At 44.5% G+C, this 20,045-nt stretch overlaps 1 protein-coding gene across 3 annotated transcripts in view; it reads right to left on the reverse strand.

Annotated features, from left to right (window-relative positions):
- MIA3 (MIA SH3 domain ER export factor 3) overlaps positions 1-20,045 on the reverse strand; it is a 237,758-nt gene that overhangs the window by 96,675 nt on the left and 121,038 nt on the right. For all 3 annotated transcript variants that reach the window (XM_030195990.1, XM_030195989.1, XM_030195988.1), the window contains exons 9-13: positions 18,686-18,774; positions 17,360-17,437; positions 17,159-17,269; positions 7,140-7,211; positions 3,859-3,963 (exon numbers count right to left, since the gene is read on the reverse strand). In XM_030195990.1, coding sequence (XP_030051850.1) covers positions 3,859-3,963; positions 7,140-7,211; positions 17,159-17,269; positions 17,360-17,437; positions 18,686-18,774 — 455 coding nt within the window. The remainder of the gene's footprint in view (positions 1-3,858; positions 3,964-7,139; positions 7,212-17,158; positions 17,270-17,359; positions 17,438-18,685; positions 18,775-20,045) is intronic.

A 20,045-nucleotide genomic window follows, 5' to 3' on the forward strand; every position in this document is an offset into this window, starting at 1 on the left:
GAACTGTGCACTGAGGAAAAATAAGTGTAGTCCCTTAAGGTAGGATTAGAATGACGCCACAAATCTAGCAGCTGCCATTGGTTAGCAAAAGCCTGTAATCACAACCTATCTCGTGGAGCATAATGAACAGCCGCCGCTGAGTTATCTAATAGAGGGTTAAACGTGATATTAAAGTCCCTTCCCACCAAAAGAGTACCTGCACTATGGTGTATAAGAGTTTGATCTAAGCAGTTAAAAAATTCCTCATGATCCGCATTTGGACCGAATACATTAACTATAGTATATTGCTGACCCCCCAATAAGAAAGGTATTGCTAAAAAGCGGCCACCCCTATCTCGGACAACTTTAGAGATTTCCCAGGGCCTAGAGTCATTAAACGCTATCATGACCCCTCGGGTCCTAGTATTATCACAGTTGGAGGCAGAATATAAATATGGATCTTTACGATGCTGACAAACACGCTCATGAGCAATTTTAAGATGTGTCTCCTGTACCAGGGCAATGTCTACTTTCAAGCAAATTAACTCCCGAAAGAGTAATTGTCTCTTCATAGGAGTATTCAGTCCCCTGGCATTGAGGAGCAATAGAGATAAGGATGACATTAATGCAAATTTAACAGCAGTTAGGCTTCCCCCTAGCCTCAGACCCCCCCCCCCCCCCAATTCTCTCCTCAGGACTCGTATCATCACACATATCCGCCAGTCCCCTTAAGCTATCCCTCTCATCCATTCTGCCCAATCCTCAAAGCCTCTTACCCTCCCTTCCCCTCCCCTCCTACCCTCCCCATATCCATGACACCCCGTCCATATCAGAAAAGGTGACCAAGGGAAGGAACGTGACCCTCACACCCACAACCGATTATGCATCCAACTTTCATATAAAAAAAACTATATCAAACCCCCACATAGCAACAAATTGCAAGATTATGAAACATCAATATATCCCCCAGCACCATAAAACCAACAATCCCAAGTATCAGTCAGGTCCAACCCCAGCCCCAATATCAAAAACAACACCGTTCATACATGAACAATGACCCCAAAGGGGGCCCAGCAGTGTCCGCATGGAAAATAACCTTGATATGTAGTCCAGCTCAACCCTCATGTGAGGTGGCCAGCCGATTGCTGGCACTGCAGACACTTGTGCCCCAGCCGCTGCCATTTAGGATGGGATCTCAAGGTGGAGGCAGGCTGAGACATGCCAGGATTTGATGGTGTCACCGTCAAGTCCCCCTCGGGGAGGATCTCACGAGCTTCTGAAACAGATTTAACCTGGTGCATGTGTCCATCTTTGTAGAAAACAAGTGCAAATGGGTGTCTCCATCTGTATCGGATACCCATCTCACGAAGCCTGGCAGTGACTGGCTTCAGGTCAGCCCAGCGCTTCAAGGTGGCTGATGCTAGATCTTGGTAGATCTCCACGGAGTAGGAGTCCCATTTAAAATCATTAGCTTGTTGCGCTGCCTTTAGAACTCGCTCTTTCATCTTGAAATCTTGGAAAAAAAACAATAATATCTTTAGAAAGGTTATGCCATGCCGGCCCCAGGGCTCTATAAGATCTCTCCAATATTACACTGTCCAGAGCAATGGGCGACCCAGTTGCACACAGCAACGAGCTAACCACTCGTTGGACCACCGACTCACTGTCTTGATATGTTGGGGTCTCCGGAAGACCGCGGAACCGCAAATTGTTCCGTCGGATCCAGCTCTCTAGGTCTTCTAGTTTATCAGCCATTTACTACTGTCCAATGAGGATATCCATTATCTGCCAATCCAAAGACCCCATTGCCTCTGCATGCTCTTCAATCCGGCCCTCGGCTCCACCCGATATCCCAGCTCTCTAATCTCACCTCGTAGGTCAGCCCCCAGAGCGGCCAAGTCAGAGCGGACTGCCTTAAGGTCCGACCAGATCGCCTGTAACCAAGAGCATAGCTCAGAGAAAATTCCTTCTTCGGGACCTGTCTGGTCTTGTGTAAGGAACATATCTCCAGATGACGGGTCTCTGATTATCTACTGCTCACGCAAAGCCTCCTGCTCCTTGTCCGCCATGTGCTTCTTGCTTGCGCCACCCGTGAACGCAAATTGGGATAAATCTACTGCCTCTGCCCGAGTCTGCATCACCTCACCAGATAGCCCGCGCGAGGTATATCTACGCTGTATAGGGCAGGCAAAAGTAGATCGCCGTGTGCCGGGGCAGTGCGAGAAAAATGCTGCGAGTGAGCAGGAGCTCGGCACTTAGGCAGCCATGCTACCTACCCGGTGACGTCACTTCCTCCCCCCCCCCCCCACAAATTTACATCTTAAATAAAACAATCGAAGATGCTCACTGTTAAATAATTCATATTTCTTAAAAATTTATATTTTGTGCATTTTCACATGGGCCATGGGTAACGGGCCATCCTGACCTATGGTCTTGTCATCATCAACCATTTTATATTATCTCACCTTTAGTTGCAAAGAGAAGAAAACCTGTAGGTAAATGAAGCCACAAAGAATTCTATTGCACTATTTTCCAAAATGATCTGCTTTCCTTTGAAAGGACAACTCATATGTCCTTTCGCCAATACGACCATCTTGAGAAAGCCTGAACCGGTCAGAACTTAGAAGATGAGCAGAGTCAGGCCTGTCTAACATACGGATGATAGAACATCAGCTACTACACAGAGCAACGGCAAACTACACATATTGCATACAGCAACTGCAAACCACATGTAAGAAAATCAATCTTGCGGTGGGCTATGAAAGCAGAAAGGGAACCAAGACTGGTGGGTGTGTTCTTTCATGTTGAGTTTGTTTTTGAGGTCTGGGGCTGCAACTTCCTTCCTTTCTTTCTTTGGGGTATTAGGGGGAGAGAGTTAAAATACTTGATGACTTGTTTCTGCTATTAAGGTTTCTTTGTATGGCTGTTTACTCAAAATTTTGGTTGTTGTTTCTTGCCTTATGCTGCCTGTATTGCTATGCTTCGTCATCAATAAAAATTGTTGAAACCTAAGCAGAAAGGGGACAATAGTGAGAAGCTGTCTGGACACTAAATACAGGGCATGAACTAGCTCAAAGGACACATCAGCTGCTGGGAGCACATATCTTGTACTGAAGGACAGAGAGTCTGTGATGTACAGGATGAATTCTTGCTACTGAGCACATAATTAATGCTCCCTGTAGTCATGGAGCAGACTATCAACCAGCTATATTTTGCTTTTTAGTTTTGATAAATACTATCCAGCAAGGGAGACAACCTATCAACCATTTTGAGAAGATTCTTCCATCTGCATATTTAGCAATAACAACTTTTTCAAAAATAGTGTCCTAAGGCTGTAATGTTTTCAAAAATAGTGTCCTAAGGCTGTATGTTGAAAGGGAATCATAGTTGACTTCCAGTTGAGCCCCCATGCTGAGCGGACACACATGTAATCTGTATCCTCCCTGGTGAACACTTCCTCTTCTTCTGCCATGGACTTAGGGATGCCTGTGGCGCACTTCAAGTATCTCCACCCAGGTGTGTGTGTGTGAGTGAATGAGTGGCTGTGGGTGTAGGTGTATGGCTGGAACTGTGTGTGGGTATACATGTGTGTATGGTGGTGGGCTAGGGTGTATTGGTGGGGAACAGGTTATCTAAAATGAGTGCACTAAATCAGTAGTTTATGTGGGCTCTGGCTCAGAGGAAAAAGAGACACTCCCATTCCCATCCTCTCCCTATCTCTTGTGCTTACTTACTCTCCCCTCGCTCTCTTGTACCTACTCCCTTGTCCTCCCATTAACTCCTTCTGGCACAAGGGGAAGGCAGCTCCTGCATCTTGCACCAGTGAAGAAAGCAAAATGGGTAAGAAGAATATAACAAAGGAGCTTCAGATGCACTCACCTGCTCCTTGCTCTGTTTCAGTCTGGAATTCTCCTCTTGTGCATTCCGAACATCAGACTTCAGTTTCTGTTCACTTAGTTTAGCTTCACTGAGAGCTATTTGCACCTGCAACCAGGAGATAAACTTAAACCAAAATTATATTTTCTAGTCTATATGCACAGCAAGACAGACGGCAAAACATGAAAAGGCCTTTAGCATTGCTACCACACAACACATTAAATTTACAACAGTATGTCCAGTGGGCAAGCTCTGGTTCAGAACTGTGTATAAGAACAGTACGGGCAAAGAAAATCTTGATTAAGATGTTTAGTGATAATGGTGGTGCATTAGTATACCAGTGCCTATCTGGGGTTTGACCAAGGATACTCCAGGAATAAAATCTAAGATGACTGCATACGTAACGAAATACTAGGGGCATTATACAGGGATTTTCTAGCTCACCAGCGGAGCCTATTGAAGATTGCTGTGTAGCTAAAATGAATGCTAGTTCAATCATGTTTTGTGTAGTTGATGCACGTGTTTTAATATAAGTATATTGATTTACAGTTAGATTGATTTACATATTCACCAAAGACACATGTCCTTTATATACCAAAGAAAATGAAACACCGAGGGTTTGGATTGAGCTACTGAGCATTTAGGAATACTCTGCTGGATCAGTCAGGTGTTGCTGATACAATGGTATTGGAAAGCAATAGGTTCACCAAGACTCCCTGGGATCTGCTTATACATAAGGTTTTCTGCTGTGTGGTCTCTGAAATGATCAGTATGATGTTTGTATGGGGCAGAAAGGGACCAAGCAAGAGAAAGGGAGGCAGTACAGAGGAAGGAAAAAAAGAAGGGTTATCACTGGAGAGTATTTTCTTTTCCAACTGGAGGGCCTAGTAGGAGCCAATGGCCAACACAAAGACTAAGGACAAATAGTTCTTACCTGATCATTTTCTTTCCTTTAGTCCCAGAGATCAGTCCAGAGACTTGCAGGTTACGCCCATCTACCAGCAGGTAGAGAGAGAGAACAAAGTGCTCTGCTGCCATAAGGATACTGTGCAGTAGCTTTCTCCTTCAGTTAAGGTTATCACACGTCCAGTTTTACCTGGACATGTCCTCTTTTTAAGGACACGGTCAGGCAACTGGGCGGGTTTTGCCAGCCTGCCTGTTTGTCTGGATTTGTGGATGAGCGGGCAAATAGGCCTCAGGGTGTCCTATCCTCCCCCTCCCATCCTTTAACTTAGTGTGGTGCCCTGGTGGTCTAGTGACCTCTTCGGGGCAGGAAATAGCCCCCTCTTTCCTGCCTGGCACATCTACAGACTGTCTTTCTCCCAGCGCCAATTCAAAATGTCTGCCGAGAGTTCAAACTGCAAACTGCAGTCACTGATTGAACTCTCGGCAGCCAATTTGAATCGGTGCCAGGAAATGCAGAATTTCCTGCAACGTTCTGACCGCTCCCACCTTGGCGGGAGCTTTGCACAGGGAGAAAAAAAATCTGCAAGTGGACAAGCAAACTCCATTTTGTATCCATCTCGGATCACCTCTAAGACCCACTGGTCTGATGTGATCCTGGCCCATTCCTCAAGGAACAAGAAAAGATGTCATTTGATGAGGACCCCCATGAGAAGTGAGCCTGCACAGGCAGCCAGAGCAGTCCTGGAAGTGGAGGAAACAGGGACCTAGCCCCACCAGGTGTACCCCAGCCGCACGGGCTAAGAGCAGATGACACCCCCAGCTCAACTGAGCCTGTGGGACAGACCAGGAGCAAGCACCACACAGACAGCTGCACAGGCTATGTCCATCCACCTGCTAAGATAGAGAGAATACCGAAGGAGAAGGGTACTGCACAAGATCCTTATGGCTGATGTCATATCCCCTACCTCAACGCAAGCGGCATCCTCGGGCTGCGCGGGGTTCCATCGACATGCACACTTGACTGGCACAGCCTGAGCCATGTGTGTGTAGTTCTTCTCAGGCTGCAGGCTCCTTGATCACTTTGCTTCCATGCTCCTGGTTCTGCTCTCTCTCTGCCTGGCTTCCACGCTCCTTGATTGCTTTGCTTCCACGCACCTGAGTCTGCTCTATCTCTCTGCCTGGCTTCCCTTGCTTCTCTCCTATTGGTCTTCTGGTTCCTCCTTCCCCTGCTCTTGTCCTATGGCTGTGCTCCTCCCTGCTGGCCCCTGCTGATGTCAGACGCCAGAACTTTACCAGCTGAGCTCTTCCTGGACTCCATGCTTTGGCTTCTACTTTGGTAGGTGTTACTTGCTCAGTAGTGTGCTTCTTCTCTACTTTGTCCCTAGTTGCTGATTTTGCCTGTGCCTGAATTACTCTCTTGACCTGCTGCCTGCCTACTGACTTTACCTGTGCCTGAATTACTCTCTTGCCTGTTGTTTGCCTACTGACATTGCCTATACCTGGATTACTCCCCTGACTGCCTGTTGACTTTGCCTTTACCTGGATCACTCTCTTGACTGCTGCCTGTCTGGCCGTTACGTTCACCACCCCACTTCCTGCTCCATCTCGTAAGTCCTGCAGGCCGCCCGCACCTAGGGGCTCAACCTCTGGGGAGCGGCAGTCAGCGCAGGTGAAACCTGGGGTTGTCCGGCCACCAAGCAGAACCTGGTCCGAGTACCAGGCTCAGTAGGCATCTACTTGGTACAAGAACTCACAAGTCTGACAGCAGAGCACTTTGTTCTATCACCACCATCTGGCAGATGGGCATAACCTGCAAGTCTCTGGTTTGATCTCTGGTATGTAATGGAAATGTGCAAATCACATCACCACTATCATTTCAAACAAAATTATCCTGTACCCAACGATTCCATTTCCTGCAACCTCAAAAAAGGGGGGAGGGGGAAGAAAATCATTGAAAAAAATTGTTTTAAGCTAAATTACCTCAAACACACTATACACAGAGCCTGAGGTATACACTCTACCGAGTCCGACTGCACAATGTTCTCGTTAATAAAAAGGGTGGGGGAAAAACTGCTATGAAACTTAGCCAAAAGTGCTAAATTTAAGTAATGAGCATAAGTATACCAGTAAATGTTTTCAAATTGCAGGATATTTTCTGTGTAATTATTTTCCTTTTCCTGAAACTGCATGAAAATAAATCCTTGGGAATTAAATAAATCATTTCAAAATTATGCATAAGAAATAGCTTATAAAGTTTTTGTACATTTTTGTCTTGCTTTTGTCAGAAATGTAAATATAATCCCTAGATTTCCAGTTTTACTCTTAAGTACAAGAGAAATTGGCTTTTGATGACGAATCGAATAAAAAAACAAACTTACCTCTGAAAGCTCAGCAGAGTGTTGTGCAATAACTTCCTGCAACTTCTCCACAGATTTCTCAGTTTCCAAAATCTATACAAAAAGCAAAATAAAATAAAAGCACACATTACATGTTTTAACTTGCCATTATAAACTGAATTTTCAAGGTCCTTTTTGCCATGAAGACAGCTACTAGTGAGTCTGACAATGTGAGCAGAATTAGGATACTGCTGACCTGCGCTATAGAAGAGGTAACAAAAATGTAAAAAAAATAAAAAAAAAAGAATTTGCACTGAAGGGATCTTAGGCCATTATTTTAGAAACATATTCACAAGTAAACAGCAGCATTTACATATGTATATTGCACAGATATGTAAATATAGATTTTAGAAAGAAGAAATTATATATTTGGATGAACAATTAATTCATACAGAAAATGTGCTCAAGAATGTCTTTCTTCAGCACTTCCAGATCGATCATCTAATTTACACAAGGTTTTTAAACATTTAGGGGGAGATTCTATATATGGCGCCTGGAAAATCCACACGGAAATAGTTTTCGCCCAAGCGTATTCTATAAGATTTAGGTGCAGTATATAGGATATGCTTAATTGATATCCCAACGATCGAGAAGACTGATGTGAAACTGAATCTCCTGAACGAACCACTGGCCTTGAGGGCAAAGATTATCTACATGAGCTTCCCAACCCAGGTTGGATGCACCCGTTGTCAACACCTTTTGAGGAGGTGGAATTTGGAATAGAAGCCCCAGGGTCAGATTGGACCAGATTGTCCACCAGAGGGGGGGGGGGGGCGTGAGGCAGCTCTGGGGGAATGTGATTGAAATTGATTAGGTTCCCCGTCGCCTGACACCATTGAGAATTAAGGTCCACTGGGCCGCTCTCAAGTGGAGATATGCCATGACAATGATATGCACTGTTGAGACCACGTGGCCCATCAATCTCAACATTTACTGAGCTGAAACCTGCTGGCTGCTACAGACCTGTGAGGCAAGCGTTACTAAGTTATCTGCTCTTGCTTGAGGAAGAAAGGCCTGAACTTGCACTGTATTGAGCAGGGCTCCCATGAATTCCAATTGGTGAACTGGATGTAGGTGGAAATTGGGGTAGTTGACAACAAACCCCAGTAGCTCCAGCACCTGAATAGTTAAGCACACGGACTCCATGGCTCCTTCCTAAAATGTGCTCTTAACCAGCTAATCATCTAGGTAGGGAAACACATACACTCCCAGTCTGCGTAGACAGACAGCAACTACCGCCAGACACCAGGCCAAATGGAAGAACGTAATACTGGAAGTGGCGTTTCCCTACACTAAATCCGAGAACCTTCCTATAACGTGGGTATTGAAGTGTGGGTATAGGCATCTTAAGTCCAGAAAGTATAGCCAATCATTTTCCCGAATTACAGGAAAAAGGGTGCCCAGAGAAATCATCCTGAACTTTTCTTTGGCTAGAATATTACTCAAGGCCTTTAGGTCTAGGATGGGCTGGAATCCGCCCATTTTTTGACCACAAGGAAGTACCTGTAATAGAATCCCTTCCCTTCTTCCCCTAGTGGCACTGGTTCAACCACTCGGGCCTGTAGAAGGGCAGAGATCTTCTTTACAAGTACTTGCTTGTGCTGAAAGCTGATGAAAGCTATTCCTCAGTCGGTAATTTGGTGGTCTCTGATGCTAATTCAGTGCGTACCCGAGTCAGACTATTTGAAGAACCCACTGGTCGGAGGTTACAAGGGGCCATCTGTGTTGGTAAAAAGTGAGCCTCCCTCTGACCAGCAAGACATCGGGACAGATACATGTTGAGTGGCTATGCTCTGCTGGAGCCAGACAAAAGCCTGTGCCCTTCTTTGATTGGGGAGCTGGCTGGAACTTCTGTGGACAGGGCTGGCAAGGCCTGGGATACTAGGCCTGAGTTCCCTGAGCAAGTGAGCGAGAGGCAAGAACCTATGCCTTTGAGAGTAATAGGGTCGTCGCCTAGGCCCGCTGGAAAATAATCTTGTTGAAGAAGATGCAGATGAAGGATGCCGAGAAAGTGTGGATGATGTCTGTATGTTTCTTAATGAGGTCAGCGACCACTTCCACTTTCTCTCCAAACAAGCTGTACCATTGGCACGGTTCATCCGCTAATCTCTCTTGAACTGCTGATTTGAGGTCAGAGACACACAGCCAAGTGAGTCTATGCATCCCCACACCCATGCCAGAGAGTCTGGATACCTTATCAAAAGTAATACAGACCTCTCTGGCCAGATAATGCCTACATTCCATCTACTTGTTGGCCAGCTCTGAAGGAAGAGAGTTCGCCAGACTCAGTGTACTGCTCACTAAAGACTACAAGTAAAGGCTCGTGTGGTAGGAGCTGGTAGGACTGCATGCAGGCAACGAGCATCGAGGCCTGAAAAGTCTTTCTCCCAAACAAATCTAGATTGAAAGCCCACCTCTTTAACATTGCTTTTGACTTGTAACCACTCCCCCACGTTAATTGATTTGCTTGCTTTATTTTTGTCTATTAGATTGTAAGCTCTTTGAGCAGGGAATGTCTTTCTTCTATGTTTGTGAAGCGCTGCGTACGATTTGTAGCGCTATAGAAATGCTAAATAGTAGTAGTAGTTCTGGCCTCTTATCGCGGGGGCGCCGAGGAATGATACTGTGAATTGTTGGCCCATTTGACAGCAGATTCGACTACCATGGAGTGGTGAGACAGCTGTGCCCTCTCAAATCTGAAAGCCTTCTGGATACGATATTGCATATCCACCTTCTTGGATGCGACCTGCACTGTGGGGGGAGACGCCCAGTTCTTCAACAGTGCATACTTAAGGATAGAGTGCAATGGCACAGTGACTCCTTCATTAGGATGAGACTTATAGCCCAGGACAGACAACATTTCTGCCCTAGGCGCCTCCTCTATCTCCTACTTAAATGGGATGGCCGCAGCCATCTCCTCACAAAACTAGTGAAAGAGAGTGCCTCTGGTGGAGATTTCCGTCTCTCTTGAGGAGAGGGATCAGATGGTATAACCATATGTGACAGAAAAGTTGGTTTTTTAAGCCTGTAGAACTGCCTTATTTCCTGAAGTGTATTTCTTTAGTGGCCACAGGTGGTGCATGTGTTATGTTACAACTGTTATAGAAAAGTGAATGCTCTCTCTTTAGTTTCTAACAGTGAGGAAGTGACCTACAGTACTGTCAGCAGTATACTTTTAAAACTTGTTGTTTTGGGCTCCGATTGGCCCAGGAGCTCAATTTAATTTGGATCTTACTGGTTTTTTCCCCAGTCTCAGTCTGGGAGAAGAGAGAGACAGATCTTTTTGCTGAGGCCCTGTGATCAATTATATTGATAACCTGTGAACAGCATATTTCCTGATCTCCCCAGGTACTTTTTAGAAAGTAAGCAAATGTTTAGTTAGTGTTATAATTGATCCATATTTCAGTTACCTGTTATTGTTTGCTGATTTCATTCTTTCTGTTCATTGTTCAATATTTTTAAGACAATACATTTTCAGTTTGTTCACTCTGTCTGTCTGGCCTGCTAAAGAATCCTGGTGGTTTGTGTGTCGGGTCTGTGAGTGCTTTCTGGGGAACACTGGGAGTGTGGCCCCAGTAACCTAGAAATCACTGGAGATAATTTGAGAGCAGGAGACTTGCCTAGAGGCGGTTGTGACCCAGTCATTGGGAGGAGGGTGCTAGTGTAGAGCACAAGCAACAGGTGCAGGTGGACCTGAGCTGTGCTGGGGATAGACCCTCTAAGTGGCTGTGGTGTAACCCCAGGCGGATGGCTAGGCATTTGACAATGTATGGCTCCTCCTCCGAGAAGCAATGTGGATCCTCATCGGACTCCCAAGAGCGGTCCCAATCAGACTATTCCACATACTCAGAGGCAGCTGAATAAGTCTGCACCAACCTCAGCTAAGTGGAGAGAGGTCCATGCCACTTAGATCCCCGAGGTACAGTCCTACTCTCAGAATCCAGGAAAACTTCCTCCCTCAATATTGCGAGTGGTATTGCACGTCCAGACACCGGCATCAACACCAGCGTTGAAGGCCTGGGCACCATCACCGATGGCTGAGGCCATTCTGCTGGTGGCGCAAGCTCCCTCAATGCCTGAGTGGGGGCCCCTGCAGTAACTAGAACCGCTCATCAACCATTGGCATCAGCAAAGGCATGGGAGTCAGGAAAGAGGCAGCTTGAGAAAACATTGGTGCCGAACTGGTGGCGGGGACCATGCCACTCGATGACTCGCATACCGGCACCTCTTCTAAGGAGAGGGAGCGCTCCTCCAGGCGCTGAAGGTTCTCAGGCATTGGAGAATCTGATGTCCTGGTGCTCCCTGCACCATGCCTCGAGGAAGACCGGTGCTTATGGTTTTTGGGATTCTCCCATTGCATAGAGCTTCATCCCTCAGTGCCAAAGAGGACACTGCCAAATCCGTGTACGTCCTCTGTGGTCAGGTCCGATGCTGACCAGTCCTGGGGCCTGCTATCAGCGCCCAGTGTCAAGACAGGTGGAGATGCTGAAGTCGGAGCAGCCATGGAGGTCGATGCTGCCAGTGCCAAAGTCAATGTTCCGGCCTTTGAGGAGCCAAAACGTTGCTCTCTGAGTCAGTCATACCAGCTGAGTTCTCACCTGCATTTTTAAACAGAGATCACAATCAGAGGGGACATGATAGAGGACAGAGATGGTCGTAAAGGTGGAGGAGTAGCTCTGTATGTGAGAAATGATATTGCAGCGACTGAAATGACAGGTACCTGGGGGAAGGAAGAAGCAATATGGATCACCTTAAAAAGAGAGGATAGAACCTCTGCCAACGTGGGTGTTGTCTACAGACCCCCAACACAATTGGAGGAACTAGATAAAGATCTGATCGCAGACATTCAAAAGTTGGGAAAGAAGAGAGAGGTGCTTGTTGCTGGGAGATTTCAATCTGCCAGATGTAGATTGGAAGGTTCCATCTGCGGAAACGGAAAGAAGTAGAGAGATCGTGGATGTTTTTCAAAGTGCTCTGCTCGGACAAATGGTGACAGAACCCACGAGGGAGGGAGTGACGCTCGATCTGGTGCTCACAAATGGGGATAGTTTGTCAAATGTCCAAGTGGGTGCCCACCTGGGCAGCAGTGACCATCAAACGGTTTGGTTTGATATGACAGCTGAAGTGGAGGGTGGCCACTCAAAACTCAACGTCCTGGATTTCAAGCATGCTGACTTTAGTAAAATGGGGGAATACCTGAGAAAGGAGCTGATGGGCTGGGAGGGCGAACAAGAAGTGGAAGGACAGTGGTCCAGGCTGAAAGAAGCTATAAATATGGTCACAAACCTTTATGTAAGGAGAGTAAATAAAAGCAAGAGAAAAAGGAAACTGATATGGTTCTCCAAGCAAGTGGCTGAGAAAATAAAGGCTAAAGAGTTGGCATTCCTGAAATACAGAAAAACTCAAAAAGAGGAACACTGAGAGGAATACTGAATGAAACTGAAAGAAGCCAAGAGAGAGATACGTCTGGCGAAAGCGCAAGCGGAAGAACAAATGGCTAGAAAGGTAAGGAGGGGTGACAAAAATTTCTTCAGGTATATTAGTGAAAGGAGGAAGACTTAGGGAATTGTGAGACTCAAAGATGCTGCGAACCGCTATGTAGATAATGATGAAGAAAAAGCAAATTTGCTAAATAGATACTTTTGTTCTATTCTCACAGAAGAAAATCATGGAGAAGGACCACGATTGACTGGCAAAAGCACGAATGAGAATGGAGTGGATAGAGCACCGTTCACGGAAGAGAGTGTGTATGAACAACTTGAAAATCTAAAGGTGGACAAAGCCGTGGAACTGGACGGGATCCACCCCAGGATATTGAGGGACCTCAGAGAGGTTCTGGCGGGTCTTCTTAAAGATTTGTTTAATAAATCCTTGGAGACAGGTTCCGTGCAATTGGAGAATGGCGGACGTAGTCCCTCTTCACAAAAGTGGTGATAGGGAAGAAGCTGGAAACTACAGGCCGGTAAGCCTCACTTCGGTTATTGGAAAAGTAATGGAAGTGATGCTGAAGGAAAGGATAGTGAATTTCCTGGAAAGTTGCAAGATCCGAGACAACATGGTTTTACCAAAGGGAAATCGTGCCAAACGAATCTCATTGAATTCTTTGACTGGGTGAATGGAGAATTGAATCAGGGACATGCTATAGACGTAATCTACTTAGATTTCAGCAAAGCTTTTGACACGGATTCCCTCAGGAGGCTCTTGAATAAACTTGACAGGCTGAAGATAGGACAAGATGTGGTGAACTGGATTAGGAACTGGTTGACGGACAGAAGCCAGAGGGTGGTGGTTAATGGAATTCGCTTGGTGCTGGGGCCGATTCTGTTCAATATATTTGTGAGTGACATTGCCGAAGGGTTAGAAGGTAAAGTTTGCCTTTTTGCGGATGATACTAAGATTTGTAACAGAGTGGACACCCGGGAGGGAGTGGAAAACATGAAAAAGGATCGGCGGAAGCTAGAAGAATGGTCTAAGGTTTGGCAATTAAAATTCAATGCGAAGAAATGCAAAGTGATGCACTTAGGGAGTAGAAATCCACGGGAGACGTATGTGTTAGGCGGTGAGAGTCTGATATGTACAGACGGAGAGAGGGATCTTGGGGTGATAGAATCTGAGGACCTAAAGGCGACGAAAGAGTGTGACAAGGCGGTGGCCGTAGCTAGAAGGTTGCTACGCTGCATAGAGAGAGGTGTGACCAGCAGAAGAAAGGAGGTTTTAATGCCCCTGTATAAGTCATCAGTGAGGCCCCACCTGGAGTATTGTGTTCAGTTTTGGAGGCCGTATCTTGCTAACGATGTAAAAAGAATTGAAGCGGTGCAAAGAAAAGCTATGAGAATGGTAAGGGATTTGCGTTACAAGACGTATGAGGAGAGACTTGCTGACCTGTATACCCTGGAGGAAAGGAGAAACAGCGGTGATATCATACAGATGTTCAAATATTTGAAAGGTATTAATCCACAAACGAACCTTTTCCGGAGAAGGGAAGGCGGTAGAACTAGAGGACATGAAATGAGATTGAAGGGGGGTAGACTCAAGAAAAATGTCAGGAAGTATTTTTTCAGAGAGAGAGTGGTGGATACTTGGAATGCCCTCCCGCGGGAGGTGGTGGAGATGAAAACAGTAACAGATTTCAAACATGCATGGGATAAACATAAAGGAATCCTGTTCAGAAGGAATAGATCCTCAGAAGCTTAGCCGAGATTGGGTGGCAGAGCTGGTGGTGGGAGGCGGGGCTGGTGGTTGAGAGGCGTGGCTAGTGCTGGGCAGACTTCTACGGTCTGTGCCCTAAAAAAGCCAGATACAAATCAAGGTAAGGTATACACAAAAAGTAGCACATATGAGTTGGGCAGACTGGCTGGACCGTGCAGGTCTTTTTCTGCCATCATCTACTGATCTGGTCCAAGGCATCCAAATACACTAATTGTGTGGGTCCATGGCAGAAATCACCTGTCTACATTGAAGCCACTGGGGGTCTTCTGTGACATCAAAGAATCTCGGTCAAATTAAACTCTTCAATCTTGAACTCTCAAAAAGGGGGGGGCGTTCAAATAGAGGTTGGGGGCTGCGGCCTAAAGTAGGCAGCCACACCCAAAATTAAAGAAAACTTTAAAAAGGGCTGAAAAAATCCTTAAAAATACAAGGGGTGGGGAAAACAAAAAATGAGAAAAATTATTAATAAAACAAAAAAAGGAAACCTGCACAGAAAGGCACTTGGCAAAAAAGTAGCACAGCGTGAGGAGAGAACACACAAATGTGTTCTCTCAGCTCCACCAGAAAAAAACAAGACTGGAGAACCCACGCTCACACGAGAAGGCACCAGCGCATGCGTGGTGGGATGCTGCTAGAATCTTCTACTTTACTCACTAGTCAGCGTTCACACTGGGATTCGTCGGATGACGAGAAACTAAAGTAGGTTGTGGGAGATAAATCAGTGGAAAAAGTCTCCACATCATTGTGAATGGAGGTTCACAGCACCACATCTCAATTATGGTTCTGATTGAGGGGCTTATACAGAAGGCCACGTATTAGGGCTCTGCACTAAAGCTCAGTGAAAGGTTTCCTAATGCACACATTAAAAAAAAATGTACTCTCAAATGAAGTAAGCAAAAATCTGCGTCAACATTGGAGAGTATGCCAGACATATCACAGCTAGCAGCAGTCATACTCTGCAAACAAGAAAAGTGTGTGTGTTTGTTTTGGAGTAATATTGTTTATACGCGGATGTGTGCACATGCAACTCCAGAATTTGATACACAACACTCCAGCATTTCTTTGTTCCAGAATACCTCCCCGCTCAGCTCCTTCTCTTCAGCAAGGCCAGAAAAAGTTGTTGTTACTGTATAATCACAGTACAGAACAAACAGGAATAAAAACCTCAGTAGTGCTGACTACTGAAGAATGAGTTAACATTTTTATTCCTTCTCAGACCTTGAGTTAATATCTCAACATTTGAAACCACCATGCTAAGTTATCTGGTCTTCTATGCAGTTCTCTGCATGTTCAATACATTGGGGTTTAAATCAGCTGGGTACTAATGTCTACCTGAGGTTTTGCACCATTAGCTCATGTGCAAAACTCATTTCTACTTATGTTACACACAAAATTGTATGTAAAAAGCCTAGCGCACTTTACTGTATTGGCCTGCAAGATGGAAGCTCACAGATTGAAGTTGCTGGAGACTGTCCCACCCCCACCCCCCCCCCCCCCCCCCAAAAAAAAAATAAAAAAAAAATTTGAGAAACATACTTATTAGGTGCATGGCTTAAATAAGACTTATCTTCCTAAATCTACTACTTAGTAATAGAGACTGTCTTATTTAATAGTATTAAAGAATTCCTTTTCTGTTAAAATTAAATGATTAGTACTTTGGACACATCATCTGACCTTTAAATACATGAACCACAGACAATCCCACTTTACAGATGTATCATTCAATGCTCTGTAACATTCTTGATATTATTAAAATGCAAAACCGTTCCAAATTAAAAGCAATGAGAGTTCTACGGCCTGGATAAATTTGATCTTTTGCAGACCGACACACCAGCTACTGGACCAACATATGACCTATTCAATGGTGTTACTTTACATGAGTTTTTGAAGCCACATTGGTATCTCTTGTAGATATTTGCCACTGAAGAAGGGACAGATGTAATTTTCAAAGATTATATGGAACATGGAGGAGTGGTCTAATGGTTAAGCGTGGCAAGCTGAGAACCAGAGAAGCCAGACTTAACATAGTAACATAGTAGGTGACGGCAGAAAAAGACCTGCACGGTCCATCCAGTCTGCCCAACAAGATAAACTCATATGTGCTACTTTTTGTGTATACTCTACCTTGATTTGTACCTGTCCTCTTCAGGGCACAGACCATATAAGTCTGCCCAGCACTATCCCCGCCTCCCAACCACCAGCCCCGCCTCCCACCACCGGCTCTGGCACAGACCGTATAAGTCTGCCCAGCACTATCCCCGCCTCCCAACCACCAGTCCCGCCTCCCACCACCGGCTCTGGCACAGACCATATAAGTCTGCCCAGCACTATCCCCGCCTCCCATCATCGGCTCTGCCACCCAATCTCGGCTAAGCTCCTGAGGATCCATTCCATTCCTTCTGAATCCTCTTTGGTGTGCACAGACCAGACTACTGGATCTAAATTGTACGTTGTTTTGAATAAGAGTTTGGAAATTCGAGTGGTTAAATCCAAAATCTTATCCATCACATCTGAGTATTACTCATGTTGGTCCAATAGGAGGTACCACAAACCAACCCATAAAACAGGTAACAGAACTAGAAGAGAAAAGTGAGAGGTTACATATGGGTGTTAAGGGACCAAGAGAAGAGACTCACTGAGGGTCTTCAATTGCACAAATCAGTAGAGGCTACAAACAGGTCAGAAAAGTAGGGCCACATGAGAAAAACACGGTCACTCAATGGTAGCTCCAGCCCCGCAAATAGTATTACCTCAGCAGCACCTTCAAAGCAGTGCCCATATCTTATGCTTACCATATCCTTTTTCTTGCTGCTCTGCTCTCTCTCGGTTCTCAGCATTTCCTGGAGATTTTTCATACTGGAAGTTAGTTGCTGATTCTTTTCCTCCAGACTCTTAATGGAATCCTGCAAAAGTTCAGATCTGGCATTAATTCAGAAGATCATCCCACACTGGTGGATTTGTATATGTAGGCTAGGGATGGGAAGACGCTGTACCTTCAGTCCTGTAGCTTCAGCTGAAAGAGTACTGTTCTTTTTGCGTGCTTCCTTCACAGACTCTTTTGCTTCTTTCATCTATGCAGAGTAAAAAAAAACCCAAACAGATACATTTGAAGATCATTTAAAGCACTACCACTAGCTAGAGTATTCAAAATACAAATCTGCCTGCTCTTTAGCATTGCAATTTCTCTTTTGATCTTATTCAAAGGTCTTCTTTTTAAATTATATTTTTACCGGAAAAAAGGTAAAGTTTACATTGTGCCCAAATTTCTCTGGTTCTCCACTTTTATTTTCAGTTTTCTGAATAAGATCCCTTTATTAAATGAACCAAAGCAATGACAGCGGAGAAGTTTCCAGAAGGAAGAATTTTTTAATTTTCTGAATACCATCCCCTCCAGAATCCATATAAAACTTTTTAATGACCATTAGTACGGATGTGAGGCGAAGGAGTAGCCTAATGGTTAAAGCAATGGGTAAGGAACCGGAAGGTCCAGGTTCAAATCCATGGTGGCTCCTTGGGGCCTTGGACAAGTCACTTATTCCTCTACTGCCTTCGGGGAAGGGGGGGGCTGGGGACAGCGTTGGCAACCTGCCCCTCTCATGGCTTTGCCATACAAATTGGGACACCGCAAAAGCGGAGGACCATGTAGCACTACGTAAGCAAACACCAGCAGAAGGAGTAGTGTAGGTACCAGGGCTCTTCCACAAAATAACAGAAGGACGAGAGATGTAATCAACAAAATCTTTATTCCTCTTGAGGAATAAAGAATTTTGCTGATTACATCTCTCGTCCTTCTGTTATTTTGTGGAAGAGCCCTGCTACCAACGCTACTCCTTCTGCTGGTTGCCATACAAATTGTCACACTTGTGGTATCCTCATCAGTTGCTCATGGTTTAGTGCTTGCGTGCAGGGGGAACTACCATAACTCATCATATACCATAGGCGCAACTGCCAGAAAGTGGCAGGTTTTATTAATATTTTATGCAATTATCTATATAGGCCAATTCCTGCAGAATTGCTCTGGGAAGTCTTTGCTCTAGAGATGAATTGCTCCAAGCTGCAGGTCTGAATCCTGACTGCTTGTTTATTCAGCTTCAGGGAAAACTAGCTGGATAGACAGCCCTGATCAAATACACCTGCTACCACCACCCGTGCTGGAGGCAGGAAAACTGAGTAAAATGTATTAAAACTCCAGGAAAAAAAATGCAAATATAGCCAAGAATTCCCAGTGCAACTGGAGTTTTCCTGTGCATATGATTTTCTAGTGACCTTGACTCTCTGGGTTACCCAAAAAAAGAAAAAAATCGTTAATTAAGAAATACCTTTTGCTCATAATCGGATATCTTTTCTAGGACCTCACTTTTTTCTTGTATGAGATTTTTAATCTTTTCAGCAAGTTGTTTTTCGTTTGCTAGGATGAGGAAAACAAACATGAAAGGCTGAGAATAAAGTCAAAGTTTTTCAAGTTTCTGGGATAATGCTAGAGTTATTTCAGAGCGCATACAAGGAAAGAGATTTTCATATAACCAAGTAACCACACACCTAGTAATACTATAGTCAAAGTAATACCAGAGACTAGAAATCCCATGGTAAACTAAATTAAAGATATGTTATTTGGGGAATTTAATTCTGGAGTTTACTGAATCATTTCAAAACAAAATTTACCTCATAAAATGTATCTAGAAAATATAAACAGCAGGATGATCTTTTCATTTTCGGATACAAGATTCTTTACCTGATAACTTTTCAATAACTTAAGAGGTGCCACAAGGTTCAGCTTTGTCAGCAGTTCTTTTCAACTGCTTCATGACATCTTTAGGCTTGGTATTCAGAAGTTAAATGTCTCTTTTAGGATGTATGCAGATGATATACAGTTTTTCTTTCCACTCAAAAAAATGTTTATGATCCAAGTGGGGAAAATCTACTGCCTATTTCTAGGATATGCAGCATAAAATGTATTGTACTGTTTTGGGATCTTGCCAGGTACTTGTAACCTGGATTGGATTGGCCACTGTTGGCAACAGGATGCTGGGATTGATGGACCTTCGGTCTGTCCCAGTATGGCAATACTTATGCTCTTATGTTCTAAATTATCACATTGTTTTGATAAGATTATGGAATGGATGTTACAATATAAACTCTCACTAAATCTAGCTAAGACGGAAATTATATATGTTGGGAGACCGATAGACCCGCTTACGTACAGTATAGAATATCAGGGGATCAAATCTACTGTTAAATCTTGTATTCAAAATCTTAGAATTATGCTAGATGTAAACCTTATGAAGCAAAAACAAGTTGATCAGGTAATTTCGACAGCTTTCCTTCAACTCTGGATATTGAGTAAGTTGAAGGGGACTGTGCTAGCATCAGACTTTTGGATGATTGTGCAGAGCCTGGTATTGATGAAAATTGATTACTGTAATTTGCTTTATTTAAGTATGTCATCAGCCAGGTTCCAGGCTCTGCAAACCATCCAGAATGCAGCGGCACACTTAATTATTGGAGCACTGAGATCACCACACATTACACCAGTGTTGGAAGAGATTCACTGGTTGCCAGTGATATACAGAGTAATATTTAAGGTTCTGGTATTGATTCACCAATGTGTACATGCTAATGGGTCCACATATTTTATTAATAGTTTATTAATAGTCCGAAACTGCGAAACAGTTATGCTTT

The sequence above is a fragment of the Microcaecilia unicolor genome, chromosome 3 (genome assembly GCF_901765095.1).
Source record: "Microcaecilia unicolor chromosome 3, aMicUni1.1, whole genome shotgun sequence".
NCBI lineage: Eukaryota > Metazoa > Chordata > Amphibia > Gymnophiona > Siphonopidae > Microcaecilia > Microcaecilia unicolor.